Genomic DNA, 18,218 nt, shown 5'->3' on the forward strand with positions numbered 1-18,218 from the left:
CCCTTGCCAGACCCAGGAAGGGCATGTCGTAGGAGCTCAGTCCACACTGATTCTTTTTCTTCTACCAGCAAATCTCAGGGATGGAGGCCTAAAAAAGTGACCCCAATAGAATTTGGGGAAGCAGGCTCTGCCCTCCAAGACAGAGGGGTTGAGGAATGCGGGAGGACAGGAGGGGATCGGCCCTGCACTGTGCATACCAATGGATGGCCACCGTCGCCACACACAGACACAAGGTAATGCCAGTCCCCACAGGGTGACATTGTGCTGACTGGGTTTCCTCAGAGTTCCCAAGGCTGGGAGAACCTCTGAGAGCCTCAGCAGAGAGCCCAGCCACTCTTCCTGGTGGGAAAGCAAACATTCTGCCTAAAAGGGAAGTCCCTGGGTTTCAAGTTCCACTTCCTCACAGCCAGAGCGCTAACCTAAACCCTGCCTTCTCTTCCTCCCTCACCCCACCGGCAAACCATTTCCTCTTCTGTTGAGCTCATGGAAACAAACAACAGCTGTCTTCTCACTGATTGGTTTAAAAATAAGAGACTCTTGCTTTACCTCCCCCTTACTTCTGATGACCAGAGACCTCAGCACAGTCCCTTCAGGCCTCCACCCACTCCCCTGGGCACAGAGGGGCAGCCCCTGGGCCACCCACAGCCTCTCCCCTCCTCCCTGTGGGGACCAGACTCTGCCTGCCACTGAGCCACATTTGTTCACCCTCAGTGCGGTGACAGCAGCGGCCCTGTCACTGAGTCTTTTTTTTTTTTGAGACAGACAATCTTGCTCTGTCGTCCAAGCACGATCTCGGTTCACTGCAACCTCCGCCTCCTGGGTTCAAGGGATTCTTCTGCCTCAGCCTCCCGAGTAGCTGGGACTTCAGGTGCGCGCCACCACGCCCAGCTAATTTTTGTATTTTTAGTAGAGACAGGGGTTCACCATGTTGGTCAGGATGGTCTCGATCTCTTGACCTCGTGATCTGCCCTCCTCAGCCTTCCAAAGTGCTGGGATTACAGATGCGCGCCACCATGCCAGGTCCTGACCACTGGGTCTTACCAGTGTGGCTCCTGCATTCACACTTTTTGCCACATCACTTTGTCTCTGCAGTGGGCCTTGCGCAAGGCTGGGTGGAAACAGATTTCCTGCCCTGTGAGGGCTGATGCAGTGCCATGGAGATATTTCCTACCACTTTGCCAGGCAAACTGCAGGCCAAGGAAAAGATCAGGAGTATGAAGTTCTGAGCTCACAGCTACTCAGTAACCCCTCTAAGCCTCATTGTTTTCATCTGAAAGACGACAGTGGCAAACTGCGTACAGAGTGACTGTCAGGGTCAGATGAGATGTGGTTGCGAAGGCGCATCGTAAACGGTGCCACCATGGACACAGAGTTGCTACTTCTGTCTGCCACCTCCACAGACCCCAGGTCACCACCAGCTGCCATCTCTGCAAATGGCCCTGCCTTCCTGAAAACCCCAAACCAAGACTTGCCTCCCTGGGCCTCCGAGTCCACCCTATCCTGTCTCCGCCGGCGTACTTACTCAGCCTACAGCACAGGGAAATGCGCCTGTTGTTGAGAGGCATGGAAGGTTTCCTCCCGTTTTTTCCACGGTTTGTGTTTGTCTTACCTGTTCCGCCTGCTTCCCAGCACCGTGGGAGTGTAAGCTGGTTCCTCTGCAGTGGATCCAGGGCCAGTACCTGTTTGTCCCTCACAGCACAGGACAGCAACAAGTGTGCCAAGTGGAAGTGTGTGTGGGAGAGGGCACACAGTCAGATGGCTCCTTGGGGCAAAGCCTTATTTCTACCATGTAAGACTTTGTAGACAATCAGTCTCTGGCTGTCGAGGGGTTTTGTGTTCATTTTCTCTTGTGAATCAAGCTAATTTTGGATTCACTGGGATACAATAGTGAACTGAAAGGCAGCTGCCTACAGGAACTCAGAGAACCAAGCAGAGTCAAGCCCTGGGAAACCTTTTAGACAATGATTCGTGGAGAAGGAGAGGGACAGTCATAAAGTTCCCACGTCCCTCCCAGTCCCAGGCTCACCTTGCAGAGGTGTGGTGGAGGGCAAGCACGCCCAGCAGCTTCTCATCTGAAAGCCAACCGGCACAGCCCGCCTCCAGTGGGCCACCCACGTTGCTGGGGCCAGTGAGCCTCGGAGCTGGGAAATCCTGGCCAAACAAATGCCCTCTACCACTATGAAAAGAAATTCTCTCCCTGATGCTGACACCTTTGTTTGTTTCTTCTTCTTTTCTTTTCTTCTTGTTAAGAGAAGTGGTCTCACCATGTTGCCTGGGCTGGTCTCAAACTTCAGGGCTCAAGCCACCTACTTGCTTCAGACTCCCAAAGTGTGATCAATATATAATATATGTGACATTATGTATAATATATTACGTTTCTCCTGGTCTCTAAACTCCAGGTTCAGTGACAGGAGAATGCCCAGTTCCTTCCGGTGGACTATGAAAACCACAGGAGCCGTTCATCAACAGCAATAGGGTGATGAGAGCCATCTGGGAGTATTAGGAGGCAGAAGGTCTGAGAACCTTTCAAACTAAGAAACTGCCCAGTCACGGTGTCCTTGACTTGACTTATTCAGTCCCTGTCCTGCCATATGGTTATTATAACTATATTATATCCCATCAACAGCAATAGGGTGATGAGAGCCATCTGGGAGTATTAGGAGGCAGAAGGTCTGAGAACCTTTCAAACTAAGAAACTGCCCAGTCACGGTGTCCTTGACTTGACTTATTCAGTCCCTGTCCTGCCATATGGTTATTATAACTATATTATATCCCAGAACTTTCCCATTTATTGTGTTATTTAATCTTCATGATGATCCAACAGAATAGTCCATAGAGATCTTATCAGAGAAGCCAACTGGGACCCTGCGAAGGGTCTCCCACCTCCTGCGGTACTGAGAAGGAACACTTCCATCTTTGCCCCGGGCCGTTCTACTGAGGAAGCTGCAAGGTGGTTCCATGGAAGACCAGTTCAGAGTCCGTAATAGCAGGATGACTTAATGACAGGTTGAATCAGTGGGTTATTTGGAGCAGGCAGTGCAGGGAAAGGGCTGGCCCTGTCAGATGTGGCTCATCCTCTTCCCTCTTCAAAAGCACTCCCTCTTAATGCTTGACCTATCAGAGTCAAGGAAGTATGTGGCACTATTGCTAGAGCCAAAATCTGCAGAGTCAAGTGCACATCCAGCCTGCTAACAAATTCCAGGCGCCCTGAAGTCAGTGGTGCTGGCCTCAAAGTCACAAGGGCTTTCTGGGTTTGGGCGCACCCTGCACTGCTGCTGGGGGACTGGGAGTAAGACACAGACCTCTCCAGACACCTGGCCTGGGAGGGTCATCCTGTCCTGCTTACAGCAGAGAGGAACAGAGCCTGTCAGTCCCAGCCCCAGCCCTCCAGCGTGATGCCGCAAGTCTGGAGCCCGGTGAGCTCTCTGCCTCAGCCACCAACTCTCTGGACCTCACTCCCCTTCATTATAAAGTGAGGATGTCAGACTAACCATAGCTAGGATAGCCGTGAGCTTGGACGGCCTGGATGGTCTTCTCGGAGCCGAATTACCCTAATTCCTTCCATCTTCTGTCATTTGCCTTCCACTTGTTGGTCTCATATACATCTTTTTAAAGGCTTTTGTCAGTTTAGTTCAATTCAACATTCTCCAAGCAGCTGGTATATAATGGACATTGACCCAATACTGGAAAATCAATGGAGCCAAGATATCTGTTTCCGGGTGCTTCCAGTCTAGCAGAGGAAGGCAGGCAAGGGAGCAGACAAGGAGATTAGGGTCTCTGGAAGCTGTGGGAGGGAGAAGAACAGGGAAACAATCCCACCAGGCCAGAAAGGGTCTTCCTGAGGAGACTTGAGTCTGGGAAGAAACTCATCCCTTTCCAGGAGAAGTAGAGGAAAGGGAGAAGGGGACTAATATTTTTTGTTTGTTTTGTTTTAAGATTTGGTTTCACTATGTTGCCCGAGCTGAAGTGAAATGACTATTCACAGATGCAATAATAATGCACCATAGCCTCGAACTCCTGGCCTCAAGGGATCCTCTCACCTCAGCCTCCTGAGTAGCTGGGACTATAGGTGTAAGCCATTGCACCTGGCTGGGGGGACTAACTTGTAAGTTATTATTATTGTTATTTTTTTTTTGAGACAAGGTCTGGCGCTGTTGCCCAGGTTGCAGTGCAGTGGTGTGATCTCAGCTCACTGAAACCTCCATCTCCCAGGCTCAAGTGATCCTCTCATCTCGGCCTCCTGAGTAGCTGGAACTATAGGCACACACCACTACACTTAGCTAACTTTTGTTAGTATCATGTTGCCCAGGCTGGTCGCAAACACCTGAGCCTCAGCCTCAGCCTCCCAGAGTCCTGGGATTACAGGCATGAGCCACCATGCCCAGCCTTAAGTAATTATTTCTAATAGGCAAACACCACACTAGGCAACTTATATTATTTCACTTCATTCTCATAACCTTTTGAGTAAGTATTAAGCCCATTTTACAGATGAACAAACTAAGGTTCAGGTTGCCTAAAGCCGTACTATAGGGTTGAGCTGAGACTCAAATTCAAGTCTGCCCAATTCCAGAACCCATGCATTTTCCGCCCAGGTAACAGAGTGTGAAGGGCACAAATAGCTGAGACTTTGCATATTTGGTAGGGCCTGGGCCTGCTGGCCTTTTCCGAATCCTCCTGGCCTCTCCCACAGCCAACAGGAGAACTGCCACTTTAAGAAGCACAGCCCCTAGAAGGGTTGGTTTCCATTCATTTTTAATGGCCCAGCTGCTGTGGTCTCCCTGCCTCCCCATGGGCTAGTCCAGGAGTTTCTCTGCAACTGAGCACTCTCACCACGCTGAGGCCTGTCAATGTTTAATAGCAGCAAGGATCTTATCTCGGTTACCCAAGTCATTTAGATTACTCCCGCACAGGGTGCTTGGAGCATGAGGGGAGGCAGCAGATGGCAGACCCATCAGTTACCCCCCTGCTCTGCGGAGGGAGGAGGGATTATGGGAGCAGAAAGGGCGAGAGGGTGGGAGAAGCGGAGGGAGGCTGGCGGGGTGACACACTCTAACAGGGCAGAATTTGCCTGGCCCTGGTTGTGGTCTCCACCCTCCCTATTCTCAGCCACCTCCCACAGCAGCTGCCCACTGCACACACTTTCAAGGCCCTCCTGGGAGACCCAAAACACAGGGGAGTGAGTGGTTGAATTTCTGTGGAACTTGAACCTAGATGACTTTGAACCCCCTCTGGTGTTCCCTGGGCATCAGAATCTCTGCCTATTTTCAGGGAGAAAACACAGCACTACTTGTCTCTCTTATAAACTGTTGAAAATAGGGACCCCAGGTGCTCCAGGGGCATGGACGTGTTGCAAAGGTCACACAAAACTATACCTTCAGTACAATCTCACAGATTCATAGATGTGTGAGCTGGATAGGGGAGAGGAGTCCACATGCCCTGGATCCTGGCTCTAGAGTACCCTAAGTGGGAGGGATAGGTTCTTGCTGCTCCCCTGTGCCCAGGGAATGCCTGGATCAGATAGTCAAGTTCTATTTGGGGAGTAGAACGTCACGGTTCAAATACAGTACCAGAGGCCACTGTGATGTTATTTACAGACATTGTCTAAAGATCTAGCCTCCAAGCTGGGAGGAAGGGCAATGAGCTTGCTGCCTTCTCCAATTTCTCCTGCTCTCTGAATTTCTTATATCCTGTCATCATTCCTCATCCCCCTACCTTGTCTCCATCCAGGAACACCCTATGCTGCCGTATCTGATGAGTCACTCACAGCTGGGAGCCTGGAGAGTGTTCTTACACAGAAGGGGAGGATTGGGAGCAGAGCAGAGGACCCACCACCAGGGCCAGAGGACCCAGAGAGGTTCCTAGACATGGGGTTGGACAACTGGGAGTGGGAAAGGGGCAAGGAGGGTCCAGGGAGGCCTCACTGGATCTGGTGAACATTTCCCTGCCCTGCGTTCTGGGGCTTTCTGCCTGATGGGAATTACTGTGAAAAACAGCCGGATGCTTTTCTAGGAAGACTTCTGCAGGTTGGGGGTGGGGGCAGTAAGGGTGATTTCATCATTATTTCACTCCTAGTTCAAAAGGGAAGAAGGCTGGTTGAATGAACCAGTAATAGGTAGCATATCAGACAAACATTCACAGGACTGGGACCTTTGACTCCTAGGGTGGGTTTCTGAAGTTTGAACTTCCAGAGGCTGGGGAATCCTGAAGGAGATTTCTGAGACCCTGTGGAGCTTGATACCAGTGGTGTTAGGATTGAAGGCACCCTGCTTCTCTGCTCTGAAAAGCACATGCTACCTCCTGTGTCACTTGCTGAGGTTTCCATGCCAATGAAGTCCCTCTTCCTGACTCCTCCCTTTACCTTCAACATGCATGCTTGGTGTCTGCGCCAAGCACTTCATACCCTTTACCCCCGCAAACAGCACAGCCCCTGATATGCACATGATCTGTGTAACAACAGTCCCTACCTCAAAATGCTATGAGAATTAAGCGAGATACTTATGTGGGAATGCCTAGACCTACACTTGGTGCACAGCTAACACTCACTAAGTCAGCTCGCTTGTCTGGGGAGGCAAGATGTATGCTTTCTGAGTAGTAAGGGCTGCAGGTGTGTGCCACCTCATGTCCCACTAATTTTTAAATTTATTTTATTATGTGTAGAGATGGGATCTCCCTATGTCGCCCTGTCTGATGTCAAACTCTTGGGCTTAAGTGATTATCTCCTGCCTTGGCCTCCCAAAGTGCTGGCATTACAGGGGAACCCAATGAATATTCCTTAAGTAAGTAAATGCGTGAACAAAGCCAATGTCACAGGATGGGAGTCTGGCCTAATGGAAAGAGCCCTAGATGGGGTGGGAGGCGTAGGTTCTAGTCTGAGCCCTGCCACAAAGTAGCTGCGTGACTTTGGACATCTCTTTTTCATCTCATGGCTTCCTCTTCTTCACCTGAAAAATTAAAATTTTTGTGTAGATGATTTTGGAAAACCCTGCTTCTGACAGTTGGCAATTACGAGATACGGTTTGCTGAGCATCTATAATATTTAGGTACTATGCTAGGTGCTGCCTATAAATTACCTCTAATATACTGATTCAGTAGTTTGAGGTGGGGTCCAGAATCTCAGGGAGAGGCTGCATGATCTGAATTTTTATTGAACTTCCTGGGTGATTTAAATTGGTGTCCTAAGCTCCCTTGGTATTCAGGTCAGATGGGAGATTTTTAATTAGTACTATAGCCAATGGGAAGCTACTGAAGGTTTTTAAAGCAGAAAAAGAAGGGTAGTGCTATATAGAGAGAAAGAACTAAGAAGCTAGGAAGAAGGAAGAGAAGTATCTTTGATCTGTTACATATTGAGGCTGAAATACCAGAAAAATGCTTCAAAGGTGTCCGGCTCTCAACTGGGAAATAAATAAATTGGAAGCTCTGTAATGAAGGTGGGGTTAGAGATGATGATTTTGAGATTTATTCTTTATCAGGAGATGCAAATTCAAATACTCCAGAATCAAGGCAGGTAATGCAAATAAGGATTAAGTATAATTATTTAAAAACAGCATTCATCTTTAATAAATGGCAAGTACCACTTTGTCTCAGCAGGGATGCAATAGGTCATGGTGGAGACTGTGGTGAACTAGAGGATGTACTCCCTGTCTTATGGGTCAGTCATTGCCAAAGAGAAGTGTGGGATCAGTGTTAACAGATATTCTGATTTTTACAGAGAAATTCTAGGTATTTTTATTTTGACACTTCCTAATTATTAAATGTTTACAACTAATTTTTTTTTTGAGACGAAGTCTTGCTCTGTTGCCCAGGAGTGCAGTGGCGCGGTCACAGCTCATTGCAACTTCTGCCTTCTGGGTTGATGTGATTCTCCTGCCTCAGCCTCCGGAGTAGCTGGGATTACAGGCACCTGCCACCACACCCAGCTGATTTTTGTATTTTTAGTAGAGATGGGGATTCACCCTCTTGGGCAGGCTGGTCTTGAACTCCCAGCCTTGGCCTCCCAAAGTGCTGGGATTACAGGCATGAGCCACTGCACCCGGCCCACAACTAATTTTTTAAGTGCTTAAACACTACACAGACAGAACCATTTATATCTACGGTCAGCTCTGCCTTGGGGGATTCCAAATGTGACTTTCAAGTTGTACAGATGGGATTCAAGACAGAGGGTTGAGTAAACTGAGAAGAAATTCAGGCGCTGCACTGTAAAGAACCATGACCCTCCCAAGCTTCCAGCCAGGCTTAGAGAGACCCTGGTTCTTTTGGCCACCGGGTGCTTGGTGAGCTCCCATGTTGGTGGCAGCAAGTGGAGCCTGCACCTGCCGCGGCTATTTCTGCCCATCAGCTGGAAATCATGTGGGTAGACTTCGAGGTCCTGATACCTCTGAGGTTAGATGCCACCTTGGGGAGTGGCCTGCAGCCTTCACTCCACCACTCTGTATGTCCATTTTCATTCCAAGCTGTGAAGACGTCCTCTACCCAGGAGTGTCTGAGTCCTAGCTGGAGCAGGCATCTTGTTTGACACATCTCAGACATCCACTTTGTATCGGGAAATTCTTCTGTTGTCAAATTTAAGTGCTTTCTGTACAATTCAATCTTTTTTTGCTTCTTCTATCTTTAGAGCAAGTGGTGGCATGGGTTACTCTTTTTTTTTTGAGGCGGAGTTTCGCTCTTGTTACCCAGGCTGGAATGCAATGGCGCGATCTCGGCTCACCACAACCTCTGCCTCCTGGGTTCAGGCAATTCTCCTGCCTCAGCCTCCCGAGTAGCTGGGATTACAGGCGCGTACCACCATGCCCAGCTAATTTTTTGTATTTTTAGTAGAGACGGGGTTTCACCATGTTGACCAGGATGGTCTCGATCTCTTGACCTCGTGATCCACCCGCCTCAGCCTCCCAAAGTGCTGGGATTACAGGCTTGAGCCACCGCGCCCGGCCGGGTTACTCTTTAGCTTCCAGACTCTCCTTCAGCCTTCAATAGGGTCTCAAAAAGTCCCTTCTCAGAAAGTGTCCTCAGGACTGTAAAGCTTATTGTTATCTGCAGATTAGAAAGCCGTTTGCTTATGTACATGTTAGTAAGCCTTCCTTTAGGCTACATGGGTAGTTTTCTGCTCACCCTCAACCCTAATCATCTTTGCATTATCTATTTCTGTCCCTATTCTCAGTTCATTCTAGGGTGGAGGAAGGGGTTCAAACCAGAAATATTAAAAATAGCTAGCATCCCCACCTTCCTGTAGTTCTCATTAGCACGTTTTAGAAACAATGTCATTTTCTTCTCTTAAACTCTGTTCTATTCTAGAGAATAACTTCCAGACTGGCTGGCCTGGAACTGACCTTGAAAGGTTCGACTTTGTGAGCAAATGATAGGGAACCCACAAACATGTCCCGATCATTACCCAGAAATGCCTGCAAAGAGTTATGATATATTTAGCAGTATCTCTACCCTGATTAGGAAATGAGGAAGAGGCAGCTGGTCTTCCCTGGGTGATGTTTCTTATCAGCTCTGGCAGCGCAGTAAAGCTGTCACCAATGAGGTATGTAAAGAGGAATGGTCAAATGAGCATTCGCACCAGCTACACCCAGACATACTCCACCAAAACGTACCCTCTGCCCCGATGCCCACATTTCTCAAGATGAGTTTCTTCACCAGATACCATTATATGTGCATATTCACATAGCTAACACATACCCATATCCCCTTCTACCCACAAACATCAGAGCCCACGCGCAATCTAAGTATGTGTGTTCACTCAAATATGTGTACTAATACCTCCCTAACTACACTGACACACACGCACCGACCAACAAAAAATACACTCTGCATAGTGTAGAAATGACCTGCTTATCCTCCAAGAATACCAGCCCAGCCTCTGCCTAACTCACTCAACCTCAGGTTTCTACTTATGCTCAGAAAATTGAGGCAACCAAGCCAAGTCCCCACAGGCCCAACAGTGCTGGGAAAGATAGAAATCACTTGCAACCGCCAGGCGCGATGGCTCACACCTGTAATCCCAGCACTTTGGGAAGCCGAGGCAGGCGGATCATAAGGTCAGGAGATCCAGACCATCCTGGCCAACATCGTGAAACCCCATCTCTACTGAAAATACAAAAATTAGCTGGATGTGGTGGCACATGCCGGTAATCCTAGCAACTGGTGGGGGGAGTGGCGGGGGGCTGAGGCAAGAGAATCACTTGAACCAGGGACTCGGAGTTTGCAGTGAGCTGCATTGGCGCCACTGCACTCCAGCCTGGTGATAGAGTGAAAACTCCATCTCAAAAAAAAAAAAAAAAAATTGTTTGCAACCATCTAGTTGCTTCCGAGCTGGAAATGAAGAGCAGGGCTGTGTGCTACCCCCACAGACAGGGCCAGCACAGAGGCCTGAGGATTGGGACCCACTTCTGAGTGGGAATATGGCCTGAAGAGAGCCGGTGAGTCACTCCTGAGTGGGTCACACAGGTGGGCCATGCAAGTGGGCGAGATGAGCAACCAGGACCAGAGAAACCAATAGGTCTGAGGTCACATGGCACAAAAGTTCTGGTCCCCATGAGGCATAAATGAAGTCCACCTTCACTCCCACCACCCCATCCCCCTCTTCAGTGGGTGAAGTCACTGGTCAGCACATGTCAACATTTAAAGTTCAAAATTCAATCCAAGACCCCTGGGGTGCGAGTGGATGGAGGAAAAGAAGAACAAGGAGGAAGAGGAGAAGGAGGGAGGGCAGGAAGGGAGGAAGAGAAGCAGGAAGGACAGGTGGGGAGGGAGAGTGTGACTCACTCTCCTTATCGTGCTGCTCTAACAGCACCTTGGTTATACCAAGGAATGGGAGGCAATAGGCAACATGCAAAGAAAAAAAGCAGGGGTGACATCTCGACTTTTAGGGCTTCTAAGGATTCTGGTCCTAGCAATTTAAGAGCAGTTTCAGGAAATTTCAAAAACAATTGGGACTACTTTAATGTATTTGTCCAGAAATTGATTGAGAACCTAAATCCAGAGCAGGGTGCAATTACACTGTATATATATATTTGAATTTATTTATTTTTATTTTTTTCCTTTTTGAGATGGAGTCTTGCTCTGTTGCCCAGGCTGGAGTGCAGTGTCATGATCTTGGCTCACTGCAACCTCTGCCTCCCAGGTTCAAGCGATTCACCTGCCTCAGCCTCCAGAGTAGCTGGGACTACAGGCACGTGCCATCATGCCCAGCTAGTTTTTGTATTTTTTAGTAGAGATGGGGTTTCACTATGTTGGCCAGGCTGGTCTTGAATTCCTGTCCTCAAGTGATCAAGCTGCCTCAGCCTCCCAAAGTCCTGGGATTACAGGTGTGAGCCACTGCACCCAGCTGCACTGTATATTGACTTGGAAACTTTGAATAATGAGATAAATTAAGCTTCCTCTCCCTAGGCTTGTGTATAGAAAGAAAAGAGGAGGGCCGGGCACAGTGGCTTATGCCTGTAATCCCAGCAGTTTGGCAGGCAAGGGCCGGTGATCGCCTGAGGTCGGGAATGAGACTATTACCTCATCTGGCCTGATCCAGCATCTGGGGAGAAGCCAATGAAGAGGCCTTCTAAATGTGTTTAATGTCAAATCTTAGAATTCCAGGGCATTTTGACTTGTTGTATGAAGCAGTAGAGCAGAATATTTGAATTCTGTATTGTCCCAAAAATGTGGGACAGGTGAGCATAGTAACCTGTTTTCAAGTAACTTGCAAAATCTGGCTGAGGCTCTAAAAAGATCACAAACACTACCAAATGATAGATTATGATGCCCAGTGTATGGTACGCATGACCTTAACTCAGCTGCGAGAGAATGGTCAGCATAGGTTTTCAAGGTGGAAGACCAATATTACACTGTGACTTTGGTGGTGTGGGAGAGTGAGGCGGGACAGGGCAGGGGGGCGTGGTGGAGACAATGATGTATGCAGGAGATACGGACATGAGCCATGGGGCAGCAGGGTCATGCATGTTCAGGCATGCGTGGAATGGGGACCACGTTACAGGGAAGAGATGGGGATCATGGGCAAACTGTTGAGGGATCCGGGCTGTAGATCTGCCATGATACTTAGAGGACAGTGAGAAGAGTGACCCTGGAGCACAAAGTAGCAGAAACCTAAAAAGGCAGATGGGGTTAAATGATGAACGGTCTTAACCATTAGGCAAAGGAGTCTGGATTTGATTTCGTAGATGAATGGGGGCGGGGGGCTGTTTCAGAATGACCTGAGCAAGAGAAGAGCTAGTGAATGAAGTATTTTAGGAAGAGAACTCCACTAACAGTGGGAAGGGTGGTCTGGGGATGGGACTGAATGGAATCCACTGCAACAATCTAGGTAGAAAGAAGCAACCAATTCAGGGACTGGATCTGGGGAGCAAAGTACAAGGAGAGGCTGACCTTTCTGAGCTGAGTGACTGGGAAATGATGGTGTTGCTGACAAAAATGGAGATCAGGAGGGAGCTGGCTTCGGCTGACATTGAGGTGTCAATGTGAGGTTGGACATCCAAGGGAGAGGACAGAGCCGGTGCAAACAGGAGCAGGATGGAAAGACTGTGCAGATGAGAATAGCCATTGTGAAACAGTTACATCAAGACAGACTTCATGCATAGGACCTCTCCAAGGAAAGGCAGCATAGAGAAAAGGGAGGAGGACTGCGGGGACAGAGTGTGGGGAACGGGGCAGGAAGGGATCCAGGGCCAGCACAGCAAGGAAAGGGGGTTGGAGAAGCCTGGGGCACAAGGAAAAAGGACAGGGACACTGCTTCCAGAAGGTGGTCAGAGGGTCCAGAGTTCAAGGAAAATGGGAATTTACAGAGGCCATTGGTTGTGAGTCACTTTACAAACACTGGGCATCTGTATGCCAGACCCTGGGCCAGGCTCCAGGGTGTTGGGTAGAAGTTATTCACATTCAACAGGCATCTACCTAGTGCCCGTGATGGTGGCAGGCCCTGAGGGTAGCAGAGGGACACTGAGGCCAAATTCTTTCCCGAGTAGCTCCAATCCACAATGAGAAAGGAAGACGGCTGGGGGAAAGGAGGGAGAAGATGGAAGAATATGTACAGTTGCGAGCAGACTACAAATTCAAAAAAAACCGGCACTTAAGGAAAGGGAGAACTAGAAAAATAAGTTGAGAAGGCAAAAGGCTTGCAACACACCTCCTGCCCCTGCCCACCAGAAAAGTTAAACTTGAGTGTTTCTGAGCAAGAGAAAAGGCATTGCTGCAGACGGTGGAACTTGTTGTGGGAGGTCGGATTACTACGGAAATAAATAGAAGACAGCCTCCCTTTCCAAAGAGCCAAAAGGAACCCACTTCGTCTAGTTAAGAGAGGAAGCGAAGTACGTCCTGGTGAGTGGTTCTGACCGTGTATGGTTGGAAAATGCTGTGGGAATCAGAAAGGGGACACTTTGGGAGGGGTAGTGTCACCGAAGGCTTCTCGGAGGAGGTGGCCTCTAACCCGAGCCTTAAACATGGGCGGAGAGGCGAGGCCCTAGCCTGCGCGGCGCGGAGACTCGGGAGCCGCCTCAGTCCGCCCAGAGCGCTCGGGCCCTCCCCGGCCCTCGCTTTCTCCTCCCGCCTGCCTCGCAAAGCTCAGCCGGGCGCGGGTTCCTAGCACTGACGTCAACGAGCGATGACCTCAGTATCGCCGAGGCTGCGACGGCGGGGGCGGGAGCGGGAGCGGCGGGCGTGGGGGGACCAGCGTCGGTGCGCGGGACGGGGCAGGGCGGCTCCGGGCCCCGCCTCCATCCGCTGGCCGCGGCCAATGAGCGCCGCCGCCGGCTGTCCCCACCTTCCCCAACCGCCTGAAAAGCGCGGCCCGGGGGATGTCCGGGCAGAGCTCGGGCAGCTGCCAGCCAGCGCTGGCCTGTGGACCCGCACTTCCCACGCGAGACCTCTCATTGCGCCCGAGCCGCGCGCGACATGAGCCACGGGAAGGGAACCGACATGCTCCCGGAGATCGCCGCCGCAGTGGGCTTCCTCTCCAGCCTCCTGAGGACCCGGGGCTGCGTGAGCGAACAGAGGCTTAAGGTCTTCAGCGGGGCGCTCCAGGAGGCACTCACAGGTGAGCGCACGCCGAGGGCCTGGCGCCACCGGGGGTCGGCGCCCTCCCTGCCAGGGCGGTCTTTCCTCTACTCCTGCGGCAGGAGCAGCTTTGGAACTTGGTTGCCCCCTGGGGCGGCCGCAGTCGCCTGTTTCCTGGGTTCTCCTCCCCAGCTGTGTGCTCCGGTCTCTGCCCGCCGCGGCTCTGATGGGGCGCGCCCCTCCACGCCCTCGAGGGCGCAGACCCTGGCCCTGGAGTGCCAGCCCGAGTCCCCAGCTTATGCCCGGGTCTGATTACGGGTTCGTCTCCCTCGCTGGACCCTCGAGATCTGAAGACCCTCGATGGGTGTTGTTGCGGGCCGCCCGGCCGGCCGAGGGGTCCCGATGAGGAAAGAAGGTGCAGTTGAACCTTTTCAGCAACTTGGAGACCCAGTGCGGCTCTCCCTGCCGGTCGGGGTGCGCTGTGTCTGGGACAGTCCGCTGGTTGCTGACTCGCTTCAAGTTGGAATCTGGGCCCCTTTTGTGTTCTCTTTGGTCCCCCTTAGCCATCTGCCACCTATTGTGGTAGGGAGGAGAGCCTGGTAGCTGGTGACCCTGCCCGGAGGGCCTTCGAGTCGGGAGGTGGCGAAGAGATAAGCAGCCCGCTGGCTGCTGGGGGGAGAGACCTCTCTCCCAGCTGTTTCTAGCTGGTTGCCGGCAGTTTTGAGAAGCGATAGCCATCTCGGAACGCACCCACACAGACCCTGGCTTCTGAGGGAAACAGATGTTTCATCAAAACAACGCAGTTTTCACTCCCTTAGGCACTGCTAAGGAAGGTTCTCTGACTCTTCTAAAGGAGGCAGAGGAAACACAGGGTGTAAGGCCCAATGACTTGCCTGTGGACCCAACGATGTTGGTGGCCGCAGCCTTCCTGGCCCTGAAACTTCAGCTCACAGGTCTCCAGAGGCCCTGCCTGGGCATGCCAGACCGTCACACCCTTCCCTCCTGAAACTGACGGTGTGCCAAAAGCAATACAGTGGCCACTAGAGAGTACCCCAGAGCTCTGGAGTCCCCTCCCAATACTCTCTCTCTCTCTCTCTCTCTGTCTCATCCTGGAAGCAAAAGCCGGTCTCTCCAGCTCCCATAAAATTTTCTCTGCTAAGTGACAAGAGGATCCTGGAACTGAGGAGAGTCCACCTCCCTTACTTAAAGTCACTGGGACCTTTCTCTCCTCCTGTCCTTTGACCCTCCTCCCTGCCCTGTGGGAGCGTCCATGGCCCAGCTGCTCTAACCAGGGCATCTCCCCCTGTCCTGTCTCCACAGAGCACTACAAACACCACTGGTTTCCTGAAAAGCCATCCAAGGGCTCCGGCTATCGCTGCATTCGCATCAACCACAAGATGGACCCCATCATCAGCAGGGTGGCCAGCCAGATCGGACTCAGCCAGCCCCAGCTGCACCAGCTGCTGCCCAGTGAGCTGACCCTGTGGGTGGACCCCTATGAGGTGTCCTACCGCATTGGAGAGGATGGTTCCATCTGCGTCTTGTACGAGGAGGCCCCCGTTGCTGCCTCCTGTGGGCTCCTCACCTGCAAGAACCAAGTGCTGCTGGGCCGGAGCAGCCCCCCCAAGAACTACCTGACGGCGGTCTCCAGCTAGGCCCCTCCGTCCCCACCCTGGGCGCCGCCGTGCTCATGCTGCCGTGACAACAAGCCACCACATACCTCAACCTGGGGAACTGTATTTCTAAATGAAGAGCTATTTATATATATATATTATTTTTTTTTTAAGAAAAGAGAAAAAAAAAACCAAAAGATTTTTTTTTTAAGAAAAAAAAAAAATCCTTCAAGGGAGCTGCTTGAAAGTAGCCTCCCCAGGTGCCTTTGGAGAGAACTGTTGTGGGCTTGAGTCTGAGCCAGTGTCTGCCTATAGGAGGGGGAGCTCTTAGGGGGTCAACCTAGCCAAGGTGAGGTAGGAGACGTTTGGCTAGCACCCCAGAAAATGTGAGAGGGAGCAAGCAAGGTTAGCAACTGTGAACGGAGAGGTCGGGATTTGCCCTTTGGGGGAAAGAGAAGCCAAGTTCAGAACTCTGTGTCTCCCCCAGGCAGACACCTGCATTCCCCTCCTCTCTTACTCAGGGGCATTCGTGCCTAGACTTAAATGATACTTTGTTGCCTAATCTTCTCTTTTCTTTTTCTAATGAGGTCCTGGGCAGAGAGTGAAAAGGCCTCTCCTGCTTCCTACTGTCCTAAGCAGCTTTTCCTGAAATCTTGACTAGTTTCTGATTCTACCCTCAGGGGCCTGTAGATCTTGCTTCCCAGCCAGGAATCTGAAACTTTGCGTTTTGTTGGTTTTCTTGTTTTTTCTCTGAGGGAGAGGAACCGGAGGTTATTGGGGTTAGGATGCTAGGGAACTCTGCACCAAACCTTTGTTTTGCTAGTGCTGCTTTGTGCGTATGTGTGGCAAATAATTTGGGGGTGATTTGCAATGGAATTTTGGGATCCAAAGAGTATCCACTGGTGATGTTTTTTGGCCAAACTCTTCCTTTTGGAACCACATGAAAGTGTTGATGCTGCTGCCATGATCCCGTTGAGAGGTGGCCCAAAAGCTACAGGGAACTCCAGGTCCTTTATTACTGCCATCTTTTCAAAAGCACAACTCTCCTCTAACCCTCGCCTCCCCTTCCCTTCTGGTTGGGTCATGGAGCTACCCTCTTTTCTAGGACAAGAGTTCTCAGTCACTGTGCAATATGCCCCGCTGGGTCCCAGGAGGGTCTCTCAGAAGCTCCTGATGCCCTGGTGGCCTTAGGGGAACTATGTCTCCTGCTCTCCTTGGGATGTCGGCTGGCTGGTCAGCCTTGCATGTATTCCTTGGCTGAATGGAAGAGTGCCCCGTGCTCTGCAAGACTACTTGGTATTCTTGTAGGGCTGACACTAAATGAAAGCCAAACCTTGGGCACTGTTTTTTCTCCCTGGTGCTCAGAGCACCTGTGGGAAAGGTTGTCTCTCTCAGTACGATCCAAATCTGTCATAGACTTGTGCAATATTTACTGTTGTGGGTTGGAGAAAAGTGGAAAGTTACACTGGGAAGAAACTCCCTTCCTTCAATTTCTCAGTGACATTGATGAGGGGTCCTCAAAAGACCTCGAGTTTCCCAAACTGAATCACCTTAAGGACAGGTCTAGAGTATTTGGTCAGGATGGTTACCCTCCTGCTGTTGCCCCTTACTGAGGAATCTTCCCCCCTCTTCCGCTACACCCAGGCTCCCCACAGCCAGTCCCCTTTCCTGGATTTCTTAACTGCTCAATTTTGACTCAAAGGTGCTATGTACCAAACACTCTCTGTAACCATTCCTGGCAGTTCTGCCTCCTTTTCAACTCCCCACAGTTTTGTGTTGCCTTCCCAGACCCCGCTTTCAGCCTTTGTTGCTTTAAAGTTAACTTTGGGCCCACAGAACCAAGAGCTCATTTCTGGCTTGTGGGTTGAAACAAAGCTGTGAATCACTGCAGGTCGTGTTCTTGCATCTTGTCTGCAAACAGGTCCCTGCCTTTTTAGAAGCAGCCTCATGGTCTCATGCTTAATCTTGTCTCTCTTCTCTTCTTTTTGATGTTCACTTTAAAAACAACAAAACCCGTGAGCTGGACTGTTGAGCAGGCCTGTCTCTCCTATTAAGTAAAAATAAATAATGGTAGTATGTTTGTAAGCTATTCTGACAGAAAAACAAAGGTTACTAATTGTATGATAGTGTTTTTATATGGAAGAATGTACAGCTTATGGACAAATGTACACCTTTTTGTTACTTTAATAAAAATGTAGCAGGACAAACTTGTGTGCTAGAGAGAAGATAAAAATCCCCACATTTTGCATTTGCATTTCCCTTTCAGATCCAAATCCTTTCTTTGTGTTTATAGTATTTCTCATCAAGTTGCACTCACAATCTATAGCATGTGGGTGGTATAAAAGAAAACTCTGGTTGTGTTGCAGGGCCGTTTCCAAGCATCCCCTCTTCCCCTGGAAAGTAGCTCCTTCCCCCTTTTTTTTTTGAGACAGAGTTTCGCTTTTGTTACCCAGGCTGGAGTGCAATGGCGCGATCTCGGCTCACCGCAACCTTTGCCTTCTGGGTTCAGGCAATTCTCCTGCCTCAGCCTCCCGAGTAGCTGGGATTACAGGCACCCGCCACCATGCCCAGCTAATTTTTTGTATTTTTAGTAGAGACGGGGTTTCACCA

The 18,218-nt window shown here is 50.4% G+C and overlaps 1 protein-coding gene across 1 annotated transcript; it reads left to right on the plus strand.

Annotated features, from left to right (window-relative positions):
* Window positions 1-13,806: 13,806 nt before the first annotated feature.
* On the plus strand, window positions 13,807-17,815 carry BTG2 (BTG anti-proliferation factor 2). The gene is made up of 2 exons (XM_002760665.7): window positions 13,807-14,035; window positions 15,316-17,815. Exons 1-2 carry the CDS (start codon window positions 13,894-13,896, stop codon window positions 15,648-15,650), a joined length of 477 nt encoding a protein of 158 aa, XP_002760711.1. The 5' UTR covers window positions 13,807-13,893; the 3' UTR covers window positions 15,651-17,815.
* The last annotated feature ends 403 nt before the right edge of the window (window positions 17,816-18,218 follow it).

The sequence above is a fragment of the Callithrix jacchus genome, chromosome 19 (assembly GCF_049354715.1).
Source record: "Callithrix jacchus isolate 240 chromosome 19, calJac240_pri, whole genome shotgun sequence".
NCBI classification, from domain to species: domain Eukaryota; kingdom Metazoa; phylum Chordata; class Mammalia; order Primates; family Cebidae; genus Callithrix; species Callithrix jacchus.